At 39.9% G+C, this 19,163-nt stretch overlaps 1 protein-coding gene across 1 annotated transcript in view; it reads left to right on the top strand.

Moving 5' to 3' along the window:
• The window catches only part of LOC106092265 (uncharacterized), a 104,071-nt gene that overhangs the window by 25,195 nt on the left and 59,713 nt on the right, over positions 1-19,163 (top strand). Inside the window, exon 2 of the mRNA XM_013259073.2 lies at positions 11,284-12,533. Coding sequence (XP_013114527.2) covers positions 11,438-12,533 — 1,096 coding nt within the window. The 5' untranslated portion in view covers positions 11,284-11,437. The remainder of the gene's footprint in view (positions 1-11,283; positions 12,534-19,163) is intronic.

Raw genomic sequence — 19,163 nt, 5'->3', positions numbered from 1 at the left:
ACTCAACGACTTAATCGGATACAAATGAGGTACCCCAAGACTCAAGAACTTAAATATCTCGATCGGTTTATAAAGGGTGATTTTTTAGCTTTTAACTTTTTGGCAACACTGGTTTAAACAGCTCACGAACGCTTCGCGTTTTGTGTCACTGTCAACTATCTTCATAATTTAACCATGAATCGTCTTACATACGAACAATGCTTCAAATTATTGAATTTTATAACAAAATGCGTGCTTTGTTAAGAAAGTTCATCGAGCGTTCATGTTTGTTTATCTTTATACCATCCACCATAGGATGGGGTATACTAATTTCGTCATTCTGTTTGTAACTACTCGAAATATTCGTCTGAGACCCCATATAGAATATTGGTTGCCCAAAAAGTAATTGCGGATTTTCATATAGTCGGTGTGACAAATTTTTCACAGCTTGTGACTCTGTAATTGCATTCTTTCTTCTGTCAGTTATCAGCTGTTACTTTTAGCTTGCTTTAGAAAAAAAGTGTAAAAAAGTATATTTGATTAAAGTTCATTCTAAGTTTTATTAAAATGCATTTACTTCTTTTAAAAATCCGCAATTACTTTTTGGGCAACCCAATATATTATTGATCGTCGTGACATGTTATGTCGATCTAACCATGTCCGGCTGTCCGTCCGTCTGTCTATCGAAAGCATGCTAACTTCGAAGTAGTAAAACCAGCCGCTTGGAATTTTGCATAAATATTTCTTATTGGTGTAGGTCGGTTGGGATTGTTAATGGGCCATATCGGTCCATATTTTGATATAGCTGCCATATAAACCGATCTTGGGTCTTGACTTCTTGAGCCTCTAGAGGGCGCAATTCTTATCCGATTGGAATGAAATTTCGCACGACGTCTTTTGTTATGATATCCAACAACTGTGCTAAGTATGGTTCAAATCGGTTCATAACCTGATATAGCTGTCATATAAACCGATCTTGGGTCTTGAATTTTTGAGCCTCTAGAGGGTGCAATTCTTAGCCGATTGGAATGAAATTTTGCACGACGTGTTTTGTTATGATATCCAATAACTGCGCCAAGTATGGTTCAAATCGGTTCATAACCTGATATAGCTGTTATATAAACCGATCTTGGATCTTGACTTCTTGAGTCAATAGAGCGCGAAATCCTCAACCGATTTGGCTGAAATTTTGCATGACGTTTTTTATTCTTACTTTCAACAACTGTGTCGAATGAGGTTCAAAACGATCCATAACCTGATATATCTGTCATATAAACCGATCTTGGGTCTTGAATTGTTGAGCCTCTAGAGAGCGCAATTCTTAGCCGATTGGAATGAAATTTTGCATGACGTGTTTTGTTATGATATCCAATAACTGCGCCAAGTGTGGTTCAAATGTGGTGGATGGTATATAAAATTCAGCCCGGCCGAACTTAGCACGCTCTTACTTGTTCCTGGTGAACACCCCCTTACCTCGGGGAAAAGAAGACGAATATCCCTGGAACTCACGCCATGAAAATAACGATAGAGCAATACAATGCTACCCACATTCCGACGATGTTCAAGAGAAGCAATACAGTTGGATACCCTACTGTCCCCAATGAACACCATAGCTCTCCGTTGAACCCGGTCAAGTAGCTCCAAGGATGATTTTGGAGCTCGTGCCCATATGTGAGAGTTATATTCCATCCTCGGCCTGATGTAGGTAGTATAGATATTGAGAAGATCAGAAGAGGCGAAATATTTGTTGCACCGCCTAAGAAAGCCCAAGCACTTGAATGATTCTTGCGACACATCGAGTATGTGTTTTGACCAACGGACATCACGTTGTATCTTAATGCCCAGAAAATCAAGAACATCTGATTGTTCAATATCTATACCGTCGATAGATATCGACGATTGAAGTGGATCGTGAATCGCTTGTGAGACAAGAAACAGCACTGCGTCTTCTGTGGGTTAAAGTCTACTCTGTTCATTCCATCCCACTCGGAAATAGCCAACCAATCGTGGAAGAGTTTCTCATACATAATGCGCCTCCTGTCCACAATTTCTTGAAGACTGGGCCTATGGTCGAATGAATATAAATGACACAGACTACTGTCATCGGCAAATGAGTAGACTGTATTCGAAGTCTGACCCAACAGATCGTCAATGAAAATAAGAAAAAGTTAAGGGGAAAGAACAAAGGCTTGTGGCACACCTGCAGTCAATGTATACTCATCTGATGATAACCCATCTACAACAACACGTATAGCATAACAGTTCTTCTTCAATATCCTTTCTTTGCCTAAAAAGAGATAGGTCGATATAAATCAAACGAAGTTACTACCAATTCCAAAAGCGACAAGCTTTGATAAAAGTGCTTTGATAAAAGTGCAGTGCTAGACCCTATCAAATGCCAGACCCTATCCGATTTCATGGAATATATATATATATATATATATATATATATATATATATATATATATATATATATATATATATATATATATATATATATATATATATATATATATATATATATATATATATATATATATCGCCCGATTTTCACTCCTAGAGCCACAGCAAGCACATTTATTGACCAATCGTGCCAAAATATTACACAACGCTTTCCTCGATGACTACCACAATATAGATAGAGTTTGGTCAAAATCGGTTCAGATTTAGATATAGCTCCCATATATATGTTCGTCCGATTTCCAGTAATATTGCAATAAAATGTTTTTTTGTTAACCGATTTTTTATATTTTTTATAACCGAAATTTGGCAGGGGGGATTTTCTCTTGAGTCTTAATATTACTGGCGAATTTCATCGAAATCTGTTTAGATTTAAATATACCTTCCATATATGTATATCGCCCGATTTTCACTTAAATATAGCACCCACGTTGTACTTATAGGGTAGGTGTAGTCGGCATCGCCTGACTTTTGCCTTTCCTTACTGGTTTTGCTATGAGTTTACATAGGGGTTTTTCAGGGACGCTATAAAAGTAGATCGATTGAGACAGCAAACGACGCCATATTTTTTGCCGCTCTTTTGACATTTCTCTTCAGTAAGGTTTGCCATTTCACGAAGGAAAGAAATACGAACCAAAATAGAGTCGAAATTATTTAAATTTATTACCGAAATTCGGAATCATTGGCTTCAACGCTAAGAGCGCTATGTCCAATTTAGCGATGTGGCTCATTTCTGGCTGAATGGCTTCGTCAATAAGCAGAATATGCTTTATTGCTCAGACAGCAATCGTGTTCTATGAGTCATCATTGCATCCCTACAAAATTACAGTTTATGGGCCGGCGGCGTCATTGGACCGTGCTTCTTCCATGATGATAAAGACCGGCACGATACTGTGAATGAGAAACGCTACCGTTCAATGGTAACAGAATATTTTGTCCGTCCATCTGTCTGTTGAAATCACGCTACAGTCTTTAACAATAGAGACATTAAGCCGAAACATATTTATTGTCCAAAGGCAGGTTAAGTTCGAAGATGGACTATATCGGACTATATCTTGATATAGACCCATCCGTCAATTTAACGTCTTTCGCCCATAAAAGCCACATTTGTTAAGCGATTTTGCTGAGATTTGGGACAGTGAGTTGTGTTAGGCTACTAGACATCCTTCTTCAAATTGGCGCCGATCGATCCAGATTTGGATATAGCTGCCATATAGACCGATTTCACGATTTAAAGTCTTGGGCCCATAAAAGGCGCATTTATTGTCCGATTTCGTCAAAATTTGGGACAGAGAGTTTTGTTAGGACCCTCAACATTCTTCCCTTATTTGGCTCAGATCAGTCTAGATTGGGATATAGCTACCATATAGACCGATCTGCCGATTTAAGGTCTTGGACCCATAAAAGTCGCGTTTATTGTCCGATTTCGCCAAAAACGTCTGCATGCCCTGGAAGGCACAATTTTAACAACTGTAAGAAGTACGAACCAAATCGGTCTTTAACCTGATGTAGCTCCCATATAAAAAGATATCTCGATTATCCTTGTTCCATTCCTAGAAGCTTTAATTGTCAACTGGTTTGGCAGAAATATGGTAGGTAGTGTAAAATAATGTTTTAATTTTTCTCAGAATCCATAGTGGTGGGTTTCAAAGATTCGGCCCGGTCGAACTATGCACATTTTTACTTGTTTTATACGTAGGCAGTTTAAGTCTGAAGACAGGATCTATAGGACTGTACATTGGTTTAGCCCCATTATAGGCCGATCTGCCGATTTAAGGTCTTAGGTTCATTAAGGTACACTTATTATCTGATTTCAATGAAATTTGGGCAGGCCTCCGACATCCGTGTCAAATACGACCCAGCTTGGTCTTTCTTTGTATAAAGCTGCCTTACGTACCTATCTCTAGATTTAAAGTCTTGAGCCATTAAAAGAAACATTTATTATGGGATTTCGCTAAAACTTGTCACACTTAGTTGTGTTAGGCCTCTTGTCATTTTGCTTTAAGTGTGTTAAAGATCGGACTATATGGGAATATAGCTGTCAAAAACACCGATCTTCCGATTTAAGTTTCTATTGGGTTGCCCAAAAAGTAATTGCGGATTTTTCATATAGTCGGCGTTGACAAATTTTTTCACAGCTTGTGACTCTGTAATTGCATTATTTCTTCTGTCAGTTATCAGCTGTTACTTTTAGCTTGCATTAGAAAAAAGTGTAAAAAAAGTATATTTGATTAAAGTTCATTCTAAGTTTTATTAAAAATGCATTTACTTTCTTTTAAAAAATCCGCAATTACTTTTTGGGCAACCCCATTTCGCTTAAAAATTGGGTAGAGCAAGCTATGTTAGGCTCTTTGACATCCGTGTTCAATATGTCTGAGATTGGTCTGTATTTGCATATAGCTGCCAGGTGGACAAGTATACCTATACCGCTGAAATTTGAGACAGTGAGCTATTTTAGACTTGTCGACATCCGTGGCCTTTATGGGTGAGAGCCGTCTATATTTGGTTATAGTTGACATGTATAGCCGTTTCTCGATTTATGTTCTTGGGCCCATTAAAAGGAGCCTTTATTTAGCATTGCATTTTGGTACCATGTGTTGTATTGGGTTGCCCAAAAAGTAATTGCGGAATTTTCATATAGTCGGCGTTGACAAATTTTTTCACAGCTTGTGACTCTGTTATTGTTTTCTTTTTAAAATCCGCAATTATTTTTTGGGCAACCCAATATTTGACCATTACATATCTTTCCAGCATATGGGGGACAGCGGACTTTATTCAGATATAGCTGCCTTAAAATGATTCAATAATATTTTCTTAAAATAAGTGTCTTGCAAAGAAAAAATTCAATTTATCCGTCTAAATTTAAAGCCGTTTTTATTTCATTTCCATTGTTGTTGAGCTTCGACAGCTCTTCTCACCCTGTATTCTGCCCATCATCATTGGGATGTTAGTATTAAACATTTGTTTAACAACGTCTATGGCCACGTCGATTACACAAAAGGTGTATAGGTGAGATTTTAACAAAAAAATACGCTCTAGTGCGAGCATTCCATGTTGTTGGAAAATGATTTGTTCAATGTTAGCAATTATATTTTTTATGGCATACCCCGCCAATGTTTTGTGTACGTTGCCTTTCCGCCCGAAAGCCAAACATGTAACATTGGAACCATTAATTTAGACACAATGTAAATGGTTTTGTTAAAATACAGATTTTTTTCCGCTGTTGCTGGTGCTCACCTCGGTCTCTGTTGTATGTGTGTTTGTGCGTGTGTGTGTGTCCTTAGCAATTGTGAATTTTTGAATACTTTTAGCCTTTGTGGGCTACACGTTTTGGTTGTTATTTTGGGTATTGTTGTTGGCTTTTACGATGACATTTATGGTTTTGGGAACGTGATCCTTTGTTCCGCTCGTATTGTGCTGAAATAAAACAAATGTTCGCCCCCTACATACATACAGGAGACACAAGCTGCATTGATGTAGAGAGGGGGGTAGGGGCAACCCTGCAAAGAAATTAATACATTTATGTGGGGGGGGGGGGGGGGTGTTTTCACGAGATGATGAAGTGAACTTTCGTGTTGCATACACACATGTTATGGTCTAGATGAAATAACAGTTTCATGTTGTTGTTGGTGTTTTGGGGAGGCTTTATTTGTTCTTCTGGACATCATTTCCATTTTTGTGTTGGCAACTGCAAACATTGAAGTATAGATTGAGAGCACTCAACTCGTTACATAAAATAACGTCCCAAAGGTTAGACGACCTAATGAAAAATAGGGCTATTCATCTAGCACAGAAATCAAATCTTTTGGCAACACAATGCCTATTTTAAAATACCCAGCAATTTAATGGAGTCCCTTGTTGCAGTTCGGGTGAAAAATCAAATAAAAGTCAATCAATGGTCCTAATCACACTAAAACGGCTTTAGTTAGCAGAGGTGAAACCCTTGAAAAGTTGTTATTTATAAATGGAATTGTACATAAGTGAGGGCTGTGCATGGAAAATCTTTCAAATATGACATGTGAGAGGTAAAGGTGGTTATCCAATGTAATTATACCCACCACCATAGGATGGGGGTATACTAATCTAGTCATTCCATTTGTAACACCTCGAAATATTCCTCAAAGACCCCATCTTTACATATAAAAATCAATTTGTGTTTGTTTGTTTGTTCCGTATAGACTCAAAAACGTCTGAACCGATTACCTTGAAATTTTCACAGAATGTATAGGTTGATCTAGAAGGAAACATAGGCTATATAATTTTTTGATATCGGGAGGGGGGCGGACCCTCCCCCTTACCACAAAAGTACTACCCAAAAATAAAATTGGACCGATCGGGACAATATGATATTCAAATGAAAGGTATTCAAGAGAAGAGTACGAATTTCATAATAAAAGTTGGGTCCACGTACATGGGGGGGGGGGGGGGGGGGCGCCCAGCCCCAAAACCCCTTAAAATATGATTATTTGACGATCATGACAATATAGAACTCAAATGAAAGGTATTCGGGAGTAGATGACGAATATGATCAGAAAGTAGGAATAGGCTTTATAAGTTACTGATAACCGAAGGGGGCGGACCTTCCACCGTTACCCCAAAAAACACCACCCAAAATCAAAAGTCGATCGATAAGGGCAATATGGGTATCAAATGAAAAGTGTGCAGGAGTAGATAATGAATCTGGCATACAAATTCATGTCATAGTGTGGGGGGTCACCCCACCCCCAAAACAACGTTCAAAATGGGCACATTAGCCAATCACGGATATATGAGACTCGGTTTGTACGCGTTCAGCGTCATAGGTTACAATGGCATGAATTCGATATCCGCATTCAAGGCGAAGGATCCGCACCCTAATAAGATATAAGAGAGTTAAAGAAGGCGCAGGATAGGGATTGCAAATATGCCATATCGGTTCAGATTAAGAAAAAGCTCCCATATAAACCGATCTCTCGATTAGACTTCTTGAGGCCGCATTTTTTGTCCGAGTTGGCTAAAATTTTGAATGTCTCGATTTGACTTCTTAAGTCCTTACAAGTCCCAATTTTTATCCGATTTGGCTGAAATTTTGTATGCGGTGTTCTATTGCGACTTAACTGTGCCAAATACAATCATAATCAGTCTATAACTGATATAAATAGCTCCCATGTAAACCAGTCTCTCAATCATCCTTGTTCGGTTCGTAGAAGCTTTAATTTTCGCTGGTTTGTCTGAAGTTTGGTATGTAGAATAAAACAAGTAAAAGCGTGCTAAGTTCGGCCGGGCCGAATCTTATATACCCTCCACCATGGATCGCATTTGTCGAGTTCTTTTCCCGGCTTCTCTTCTTAGGCAAAAAAAGGATATAAGAAAAGATTTGCTCTGATATTAGAGCGATATCAAGATATGGTCCGGTTTGGACCACAATTAAATTATATGTTGGATACCTGTGTAAAATGTCAGCCAATTCGAATAAGAATTGCGCCTTTGTGGGCTCAAGAAGTAAAATAGAGAGATCGATTTATATGGGAGCTGTGTCGGGCTATATACCGATTCAGACCATAATAAACACGTATATTGATGGTCATGAGGGGATCCGTCGTACAAAATTTCAGGCAAATCGGATAATAATTGCGACCTCTAGGGGCTCAAGAAGTCAAGATCCCAGATCGGTTTATATGGCAGCTATATCAGGTTATGAACCGATTTAAACCATACTTGGCACAGTTGTTGTATATAATAACAAAATACTACGTGCCAAAATTCATTCAAATTGGATAAGAATTGCGCCCTCTAGAGGCTCAAGAAGTCAAGACCCAAGATCGGTTTATATGGCAGCTATATAAGGTTATGAACCGATTTGAACCATACTTAGCACAGTTGTTGGATATCGTAACAAAATACGTCGTGCAAAATTTCATCCCAATCGGATAAGAATTGCGCACTCTAGAGGCTCAAGAAGTCAAGACCCAAGATCGGTTTATATGGCAGCTATATCAGGTTATGGACCGATTTGAACCGTACTTGGCACAGCTGTTGGATATCATAACAAAACACGTCGTGCCAAATTTCATTTAAATCGGATAAGAATTGCGCACTCTAGAGGCTCAAGAAGTCAAAACCCCAGATCGGTTTATATGGCAGCTATATCAAAACATGGACCGATTTGAACCATACTTGGCACATTTGTTGGATATAATAACAAAACATGTCGTGCAAAATTTCATTCCAATCGGAATTGGAAAGAATTGCGCACTCTAGAGGCTCAAGAAGTCAAGACCCAAGATCGGTTTATATGTCAGCTATATCAGGTTATGGACCGATTTGAACCATACTTGGCACAGTTGTTGGATGTCATAACAAAACACGTCGTGCAAAATTTCATCCCAATCGGATTCAAGCGGCTAGCTTTACTCCTTCGGAAGTTAGCGTACTTTCGACAGACAGACGGACGGACGGACGGACAGACGGACGGACATGGCTAGATCGACATAAAATTTCATGACGATCAAGAATATATATACTTTATGGTATCTCAGACAAATATTTCGAGTAGTTACAATCAGAATGACGAAATTAGTATACCCCCCATCTTATGGTGGAGGGTATAAAAATGCCCTTCAGCAAATTTTATTTTGCATACATTTTTAGCAGTATCCATGGTGGTGGGTTCCCATCTGTCCGTCCGTCTGGCCGTCCGTCTGTCCGTCCGTCTCTCCTTTGAGAGATGTGTAGAATGTATGTTGGGTTCTTCGACATTCTTCTTCAATTCGACCCAGATCGATTCATATTTGGATATGGCTGCCATATAGACCGATCTCTCGATTTAAGGTATTTGACCCATAAAAGACGCATTTATTGTTCGATTTACGATTTCGCCGAAATTTGGGACAGTGGGTTGTGTTAGGCTTTCAGACATCCCTCTTAAATTTGGTCCAGATCGTTTTAGATTTGGATATAGCTGCCATACCAACCGATCTCTCAATTTAAATTTTTGGCCCCATATAATCCGATTTCGTGGAAATTTGACACAGTGACTTAAGTTAGGCTGTTAGGATGCGCGCACGCCACTGAGTCTTCATGGAGGACTGTGACTACCAAACTAAGGCCACAGCCATCACGGAAGGGGAAGATGGTGGCTGAGAATGGTAAGGAGCCGCCCTCTTACGGCAGAGTGGCAAGGAAGCACAACAGAGATGAGCAGAGATGATATGCAGTCATCAATATCGGCTGTGCATCCGGTAGGATTCCACCAGATCATCGGTCCCAAGTGGAGGATATGGTTAACGATCAAATTTTCGAATATGTGTGGAACTCTGTAGAGAGCCCATCCATACAAATGATGAGCTGCGAGTATAGAGGGGACATCTTAACGCTGCGTTTTGCTTCGGCGGAATGTATTGATACCGTCAAACAGCTCGTCAGAGGTATTCACGCTCCCTGGGAGGGCGCAAAGCTCGAACTGGTGAGAAAGATGGATATCCCTCAGCTCACAAAGGCTACGGTCTTCATCAAGGGATGGGGTAGTAAATTTGCGAAGGAACGCTTACTGGGATTCTCGGGCAAGCAAAACCATGATTTGGTCGCAGAGAAATGGGAAATCTTCCACAGGGAGGAGAAGGTGGAAGGAACTCCCCTTGTGGTTGGCATTGATCAAGTCTCCGTGACGAGTTTGGCTAAGACCAAAGGCATGACGCACTGCGGGAGCTAAGCTGTCTTTTTCAAGATTGGGAAGACTAGGATAGGCACAATTTGAGACAATTTAAGACATCAGGCGATGCAGTGGCAGGTATCTCAACACCGTCTAACGAGCAGGTGACTGACAACGAGACAATCACGGCCACTCTCAAAATGGGAGAGACGAGGATATGCAAAGATGCTAATATTAAAATATCAGGCAGTAAAGTGGCGAGAGACCCAACACAACCCAACAGACAGGGACCCGACGACGGACCCATCACCGACTTCAAGATTCGGTATACTGGGATAGGTAAAGATCCTAATATTGAAACATTAGACAGCACAGCAACAGGGAAGAAAATGCAACCCAACGAACATTGAGCTGATGATGGTACCATCACCTACTCCCAAGAAGCCCATACTGGGATAGGCAAAGATCCTAATATTAAAACATTAGGCAGCGCAGCGACAGAAAAGTCAATGCAGTCTAAGGGACAGTGAGCAGACGATGAGATCGTCACCTACTCCCAAGATGCCCATTTACTTAAGATTTGAAAGACTAAGATAGGCAAAGATCCAAGTATAGAAACATCAGGCAGTACAGGGAATGTAAACCCAATTGAGCCTAATGAACAGTGACCCAACGATGGAACCATTACCCACTTTATAAAGAGTCGGAAGACAAGACTGGACAAATAATCTAAAACGATGACATCAGGCATTGCAGTGACATGAAATTCAATGCAGGGACAGGAACAGGGACAGCGACAGGGAGCAGACGGAGTGAGACTGCTGCAAACGCTCTGATGGAGAAAATCAGCAAGGGCAAGAATCATATTACCTTAATTCAGGAGCCATTCAGTCCAGAATAAAGATTCTGGACTAAATCATGCACCCATCTCCCACAAATGGCGTTTTGGAAGACTGTGGTAGCTGGGAGGGTCCTCCCCAAAGGAGGGTAGAGTAAAAAATCGGTTCAGCCCTGTTTGATACGGAACAAATAAACCAACAATCCATAACACTTTGACTTTTATACATAAGAAGAAGAAGAAGAAGAAGAAGAAGAAAAAGAAGAAGAAGAAGAAGAAGAAGAAGAAGAAGAAGAAGAAGAAGAAGAAGAAGAAGAAAATGTATCTAAATATCCAGTACTCAATGTATTCTTCTTTATTTTTCTTTCTATTTCAGCTTTAATACCAACAAAATAAGGCAGATTAAATTTCAACTTAAATACCTAGAGGAAAATGACTAAATGCTCGCCTCGTTTTAGGAGGAGTGTCTTTGTGTATTGCCCAGGACACCCCTTTTCGTGTTAAATGAATAATTTAATTTAAATTGCAAAATGAAGTTATGCCCGCGAATATGGAAGAAAACAATTGAAAATGGCGACACTTGCAATAATTTAAACAAAACCTTGCCCCATTTTGTCAAGGGACAAAAGCCTCCAAGACGAAGGGGGAAGCGTAGACGTTGCGGAAACAGACACAACTCGGCGGCGGATAACAATAACATTTATGTAGCCAAGGTAAGCATGGCGACGTTAACAAGAACAACCGCCACAAGTTCGGATTGCGTTGCGAGAACAACACTACGGCCGTGTAAATCAAATACAAATTGTAAAAGGAAACAAACAATTCAGGGAACTTTTGTGAAAACCATGAACAAGGATAAAATTAAAGAAATATGTTCTAACGACAACAGCACGACAACATCCAATAAGAATGATAATAAATGCTGCGCCATCAGTCGGGGGGAGGGCATTGCTCGATGTGGTAAGGCTGGCATCAGCAGGGGGAACATGGCGAATATGACCTCGTCATTATTACCTCGAGCACAGGCAGCTTTTGTCATAACCTCGATGGCCCAACATGCTTTGCCCAGAGCAGGAACTTGTATTGCCGGAAACGGAAACTGCGAAACTGTTCAATTAAATTTAAAACAGAACAAACAATACCAACTACACCAGCATCGTTGCGGGCCAAAAACACAGTGGGCAGGCGAACAAATGCTGGTGGCAAATAAACAATGCGACAAACACAACAATCCTACTGCAGCTGAGAGTGCAACCGACCGCCTGTCAGGCGAACTAACAACGGCAACTGGGACAGCAACGTGCGCCCCAAATACAAAGCCACTTTCGGCCATAATGGAGAAGAGGAGAATATCTGCGCTACCACCAACCCCGGGTGTGCCGTGGCAAGACCATTGTCAGGACTCACCGCAATCACCCTTAACATTTTCATCTTATTGGTCGCACAAAAAACGCCTGCAATTTCATTCATCAGCAGCAGCAGCAGCAGTGGTAGTGGCAACAGCAAAACCACCAATAACAGCAACAATAACAGCAGCAGCTTCTTTCGTTTACCCAACCCCAAGGAATAAATTGTTCCTTGGAATGCTTATCACGCTGCTGGTTCTCAACGTATGCCACAATAATGGTAAGTTTGTGCTTCCATTCTTTTTTTTTTTTGAAAAGAAAATAAATTTACATTTATTTTAAGTTTTCATAAGACCCTAAACAAAGCTTGCGGACCTCATCTACCTTAGGGCAGGAAGCAAACAATTTCTCATACCCATTTTCGTGGCATGCTGTGCTTTGGAATACACAGCAACGACCACAATCTTTGAAGAATATTGAGTTGATTTGATATGGAGGACTCCATGCTATTTGGAGAGAGAGTCCTGTAGGATATTGCTTTTTATTTTCCAAAGAAATTTGTTAAAGTCAATTCTCCTTTTAAAGTTTTAATTTAATATAAAAAATTAGCTAGAATAAAAGGCAAAATTTTCAATTTGCCCATGAACATGCCATTAAGAAACTGTGACACATTTCTGTCATATCAATGAGTGCTGTGCGATTCAAGTTTAAGCTCAATGAGGAGGACCCACTCTTTATAGCCGACTCCGAACGGCGTTTCGCAATGTCGATACATCTTTTGTCATAGTCCCCCCCAAAAAGGTCGCCAGCATGACAATAGGAGGCGATAACCAACGCTCGATCCCATGGCAGCCGGTTGTGCGTACCGGATTGACCCGATGGAGTCCTTCATCGGCAAGTCCTGCCGCTTCAGTGCTACAACAACAACCAACTCTGAGAATTTTTACTCATGTTCTCGCCCGGATTCGAACCCAGGCGATTAGCGTCAAAGACGGACATGCTTGCCGCTGTGCTACGGTGGCATCCAATTACTATACTGGCAGTAACCAGGGCGATGAGGTAACAACGGTCTTATAGTGTAAGAAGGAGAATTTCGTCTTCTTTGAGTGTTACACGATCCGCATTATCTGGATTCAAGACCAAAGCGAACTATTGTGGAGTGTTAAGAGCAGACGATTAAGCTGTAATAGCCAGAACTTGGCAAATGCAAAGCCTTTAAGCCAAATCAGCCCTGGTTTAAAAAGTGCGCGACGAGGCCGCATGCAGGACCACTGAACAGTAAAATGCTAGGAACGACGACGATAATCCTATGGAGTGATTCGAATCGATACTAGAGGGGTAGTAAGAAGTAGGTCAGTATGGCTTGCGATATCATAATGGTACACATAGCACTAAGGAAATATTAAAACAAAACAAGATGAACTGGAACTAGGAACGTTGACGCATCTAGGCAAGAGGGGACAGACGACTGCAGTCGACAGACTTGGCAAATTCAAACCTTTAAGTAAAAGCAGTCCTTGTTTAAAACGGGAACTACGAGGCCGAATGCAGAAACACCGAACAGTGAAATATTAGGAATGACGACGATAATCCTATGGAGTGGCTCGAATCGATACAAAAGGGGTATTAAGAAGTAGATCAGTACGGCTTGCCATATCATAATGGTACACATAACACTAAGGAAATATTAAAACAAAACTAGATTAACTGGTCTGCCTTCCTGCTCCTTTTTTCCAATATAAGGGATAAAAGTGGTCCCACAGAGCCTTGGCTCCAATAGCGCTGTATACTCCCAAATAACTAACACTTGAGCTTCATATCGGTAGTTTTCTGTTATGACATCCAACAAATCGGTCTACAACCTGATCCCATTGAAAACTGTCCGCCTGTCTGCCTGTCTCCATGTATTCTTGTGATCGGCGCAGCGAAGTCGTGGTTGGAGTTTTGCAGTAGGAGTCGAACAATTTTCCCGGAAATCGGAATCGAGTAAATACCATCTATTCGGACTCCGGACAAAATAGAACAAATAAAAAGGCGTAAAGTTCGGCCGGGCCGAACTTTGGATACCCACCACCTCGGGTATACATGTAAACCACCTGTCTTCATAATCCGGTGAAAAATGGATAATTTATGATCCCCATAGCAGCTGTAACGAAATATGGTCCGATTTAACCCAAATTCGATACGGACATTGCGTGGTCTAATAAGAATAAGTCATTGTTCAAGTAGAACAAAATATTGGCCTTTTTGGTAGCCATATATGTGGCAGGATTCAAGTTGGCCTGAAGGATGTCGAAGGGTCTAACACAACTTACTGTCCCAAATTTCAGCAAAATCGGATAATAAATGTGGCTTTTATGGGCCCAAGAACCTAAATCGAGTGATCGGTCTATATGGCAGCTATATCCAAATCTGAACCGATTTGGACCAAATTGAAGTGGGTTGTCGTCTAGATGACAGCTATATCCAAATCTAGACAGATCTGAGCCAAATGGAAGAAGAATGCTGAAGGGCCTAACACATCTCACTGTCCCCAATTTATGCGAAATCGGACAATAAATGCACATTTTATGTGCCCAAGACCATAAATCGAGAGATCGGCCTATATGGCAGCCATATCCAAATCTGGACCGATCTGAGATATATTGCATAAAGGTATCGAGGGGCTTAATACAACTGACTATCCCAAATTTAGACAAAATCGGACAATAAATGAGCCTTTTATGGGCTCAAGACCTTAAATCGAGAGATCGGTCTATATGGCAGCTATATTCAAATCTGAACCGATCTGGATTATATAGCATAAAGGTAAATCGACTTAGCTATGTCCGTCTCTCTGTCTGTCTGTCCATGTTAATTTGTGTACAAACTACGGGCCGCAATTTTCATCCGATCGTCTTAAAATTTGGTATGGGCATATTATTCGGCCTAGAGACGAAGTCTATTGAAATTGGAAAAAATTGGTTCAGATTTAGATATAGCTCCCGTATATATGTTCGTCCGATTTGCAGTAATATGGCAATAAAATGGTCATTTGTTAACCGATTATCTCGACATTCGGCAGAAAGGATTTTCTTATAAATCTCCATATTACTGGTGAGTTTCATGGAAATTGGTTCAGATTTGGATATAGCTCCCATATATATTTTCGTCCGATTTGGAGTAATACAGCAACAAAATGGTCATTAGTCAACCGATTCTCTCGAAATTTGGCAGAAAGGATTTTCTTATGACTCCCAATATCACAGATGAATTTCATAGACATCGGTTCCGATTTGGATATAGCTCCCATATATATTTTCGTCGGATTTGGAGAAATACAGCAATAAAATGGTAATTTGTTGACCGATTCTCTCGAAATTTGGCAGAAAGGATTTTCTTAGAACTCTCCATATTACTGGTGAGTTTCATAGAAATCGGTTCAGGTTTGGATATAGCTCCCATATATATTTTCGTCCGATTTGAAGTAATACAGCAAAAAATGGTAATTTGTTTACCGATTCTCTCGAAATTTGGCATGAAGGATTTTCTTATAATTCTCAATGTTACTGGTGAATTTGATAAAAATCGGTTCAGATTTGGATATAGCTCCCATATATATTTTCGTCCGATTCGGAGTAATACAGCAATAAAATGGTCTTTTTTTAACCGATTCTCTCGGAATTTGGCAGAAAGAGTTTTCTTATGACTCTCAATATTAGTGGTTGAATTTTATAGAAATCGGTTCAGATTTGGATATAGCTCCCGTATATATATGCGTCCGATTTGGAGTAATCCAACAGTAAAATGGTAATTTGTTGACCGATTCTCTTGAAATTGGTGGGAAGAACTTTCTTGTGACTCTCAATATTACTGGAAAATTTCATAGAAATCTCTTCAGATATATATATCGCCCGATCTTCACTCCTAGGACCACTGCAAACGAATTTATTGACAAATCTTCCTAAAATTTTGTACAACGCTTTCTCGACGAATCCAAGGTGGTGAGTTTCAGCCCGGCCGAACTTAGCACGTTTTTACATGTTTCCAGTAGTTATCTATATTGATACTAATATTATTCCTTTTTAAATGTTTGGAGTTAGCCATGACTGGCATTTAACCAAAATGTCCTGCAGAATGGTATTTGTATGTTAATGTTAATGCTTCTAAAAAGTCATCACATATCAGCAAATTTTTAAAGAGTTTTTTTATTTAAATTTTATATCTTTAAAAACTACGCCTTGGCCATGCATAGTACTTCAGGCAAATGATTAATTTCACAGAAGGAGAAAGTGAAAAGTGGCGATTTGGAAAAATCTTGAGATGAGTACCATAAATCTTTTGTGTTTATGCTGTTCCAAAAATAAACTTAAGCGGATCTTTGTCTTCACATTTATCTCTCTCTTGCGGGTGCTTTCATCATTTCACAGGGTGGCGAGGGGGAGGAAATATGTAAATTTATATTGAAAAGTTATTTTGTTTATCTGGTGTTTTCTTTTGTTTTTTTTTTTTTTTGTTTCCTTGTGTCTATTCAAAGAAAGCCTTGCCCATCACCATCGTTGTCGTCGTCGTAGTCGACGTCGTCATCATCATCGCCATCATCATTGATTTCTGCCAACATAACAATATTTTATCTTAATCGGAAAAAATCAAAAATCGCCTGGAGTCCTTTCGCAAGGATCCTTTTGTTTGTGTTTGTTTCTTATTTTTTCATTTTTTTTCAGTCCTCAATCACACAATCATGTCGGTGATGTAGTTTTCTGGTAGGACAAAGGGGGAGAAATGTTAGCCTTGAAGATGGTCCCCACTGCCCCTTACAATGGCAGCGTTTTTTTTTTTGCTTTCTTGTTTACTCTTTACAAGTTCAGTTTGTTTACTTTTCCTTCCTGCGGGCATGTAAGGCCAAAGGAACATAAAGCATCACTTTTTGCTGCCATCCAAGTGCGCAAAGTAGAGAAAAAGTTTGTTTAAAAACATATTAAACATTTTCCGAACTTTTTGCCAGGGCAAACTTGGAAACAAGAAATATTATTTTCAACAAAACAACCAGGAATTTACTATTAAACAGGCCTTGCGCTGCCCTTTTTTGCCAGCATTTATTTTTTTTTTTTCACTTCAGAAAAACTTGTTTAATGTTTCACAAAGAAAATTTCTTATTAAATGTAATTGTATCTTTTATTGTTCACCATGATAAACACGAGTGCGTGAAAACTATGGAACTCTTTGGCTAGTCGAAGTGAGCTAAGGGAACAAAACTTAGGGCATATGGACAAGAAGGTTCAATATCCTCAAAAATATTGGTCTTTACAACAACTGACTATAAGGAAGTGTAATGACATGAGAAAGGCTTTGCATGAATTTGCTAGAAAAATGCAAGACCAATAACACTACAGGAAGTGTGACGGATAAGAAAAGGGGTTACAAAAACACCAACAGATGATGTGCTGTATTATAGCTGTCATGATACTGGACATTGTGTTGGTTGTGGATTTTTGGTTTATAGCAAACTAATACACGTTGTCTTTAGATTGTCGTAAGCATAGGTGAATAGCATACTCGTGTGTTCTCTTGTCAGTAGTGTGTCATGTCTATTCACATCTGCATCTCGCATAATCTTCCCTAGCAGTATATTAAAGAGATCAAACGATTAGCTGTCTTCCTTTTTGAAACCTCGTTTGCTAGATATTCGGAGATATCCTTTCCTATTCTAATTGAGAAACATGTATAAGGAAGGGTCATCCTGCAGGGATACCTATACTCAGACATTGCTCGAAATACCTTTAGGGCTGTCGAAAGCGTCTTTGTAGTTAACTAAGGCTTAGACGCAGTGTGAATATCTGGTCTATGGTGCATTTACCAGGTCTAAGGCCGCATTGATAGGGCCCAACTATCTCATTGACTTAAGGTTTTAATCTTTCATCCAGTACACTCGACAGTATCTTGTATGCCATGGGGAGGATGCTTATTTCTCTGTAGTTGGCACGGTTCGTCTTGTCTCCTTTCTTGTGTACGGGACAAAGTGTGCTGAGATTCCAATTATCGGGTATGCGTTCTTCTAGCAAGACTTTCAAACGAGCTGATACATGCGCCTTATCAGGGTGCAGCCTTCGGTCTTAAATAGTTCTGCAGGCAACCCATCGGCTACTGCTGACATGATGTCTCAACCTCCTTAAACACAGCATCTGTCTTCCATTCTTCTTTTCCAGGAATGCGAATCCTGAAGATCTTATCTTGAATTGGTTTTGGTGCAATGTTGTCTAAGACCTTTCTCCTCATTCAAAATATCTAGAATGAACTAGATCTATGGGCACACCTGCCCTCCCAGCCCGTCTTCGTTTTGGATCTCAATGCTTCCGTGATAACGACTCAAGCTAGTTTTTGCACCTTCTGGAACTCCCTGAAACAAGTTTTTATACCCACCACCGACGGATGGGGGTATATTCATTTTGTCATTCCGTTTGCAATAAATCGAAATATCCACTTCCGACCCTATAAGGTATATAAATTCTTGATCAGCATAAAAATCTAAGACGATCTAGATATGTCCGTCCGTCTGTCTGTTAAAATCACGCTACAGTCTTTAAAAATGGAGATATTGAACTGAAATTTTGCACAGATTCTTTTTTTTCTCCATAAGCAAGTTAAGTTCGAAGATGGGCTATATCGGACTATATCTTGATATAGCCCCCATATAGACCGATCCGCCGATTTAGGGTCTTAGGCGAATAAAAGCCACACTTATTTTCCGATTTTGCTGAAATTTCGGACAGTGAGTTGTGTTAGGCCGTTTGACATCCTCCGTCAATTTCGCCCAGATCGGTCCAGATTTGGCTATAGCTGCCATATAGACCGATCCTCCGATTTAGGGTCTTAGACCCATAAAAGCCACATTTATTATCCAATTTTGCTGAAATTTGGGACAGTAAGCTGT

The sequence above is a fragment of the Stomoxys calcitrans genome, chromosome 3 (assembly GCF_963082655.1).
Source record: "Stomoxys calcitrans chromosome 3, idStoCalc2.1, whole genome shotgun sequence".
Taxonomy (NCBI): domain Eukaryota; kingdom Metazoa; phylum Arthropoda; class Insecta; order Diptera; family Muscidae; genus Stomoxys; species Stomoxys calcitrans.
Note: the sequence above shows the minus strand (reverse complement) of the source record. Positions and strands in the feature narration are given on the sequence as shown.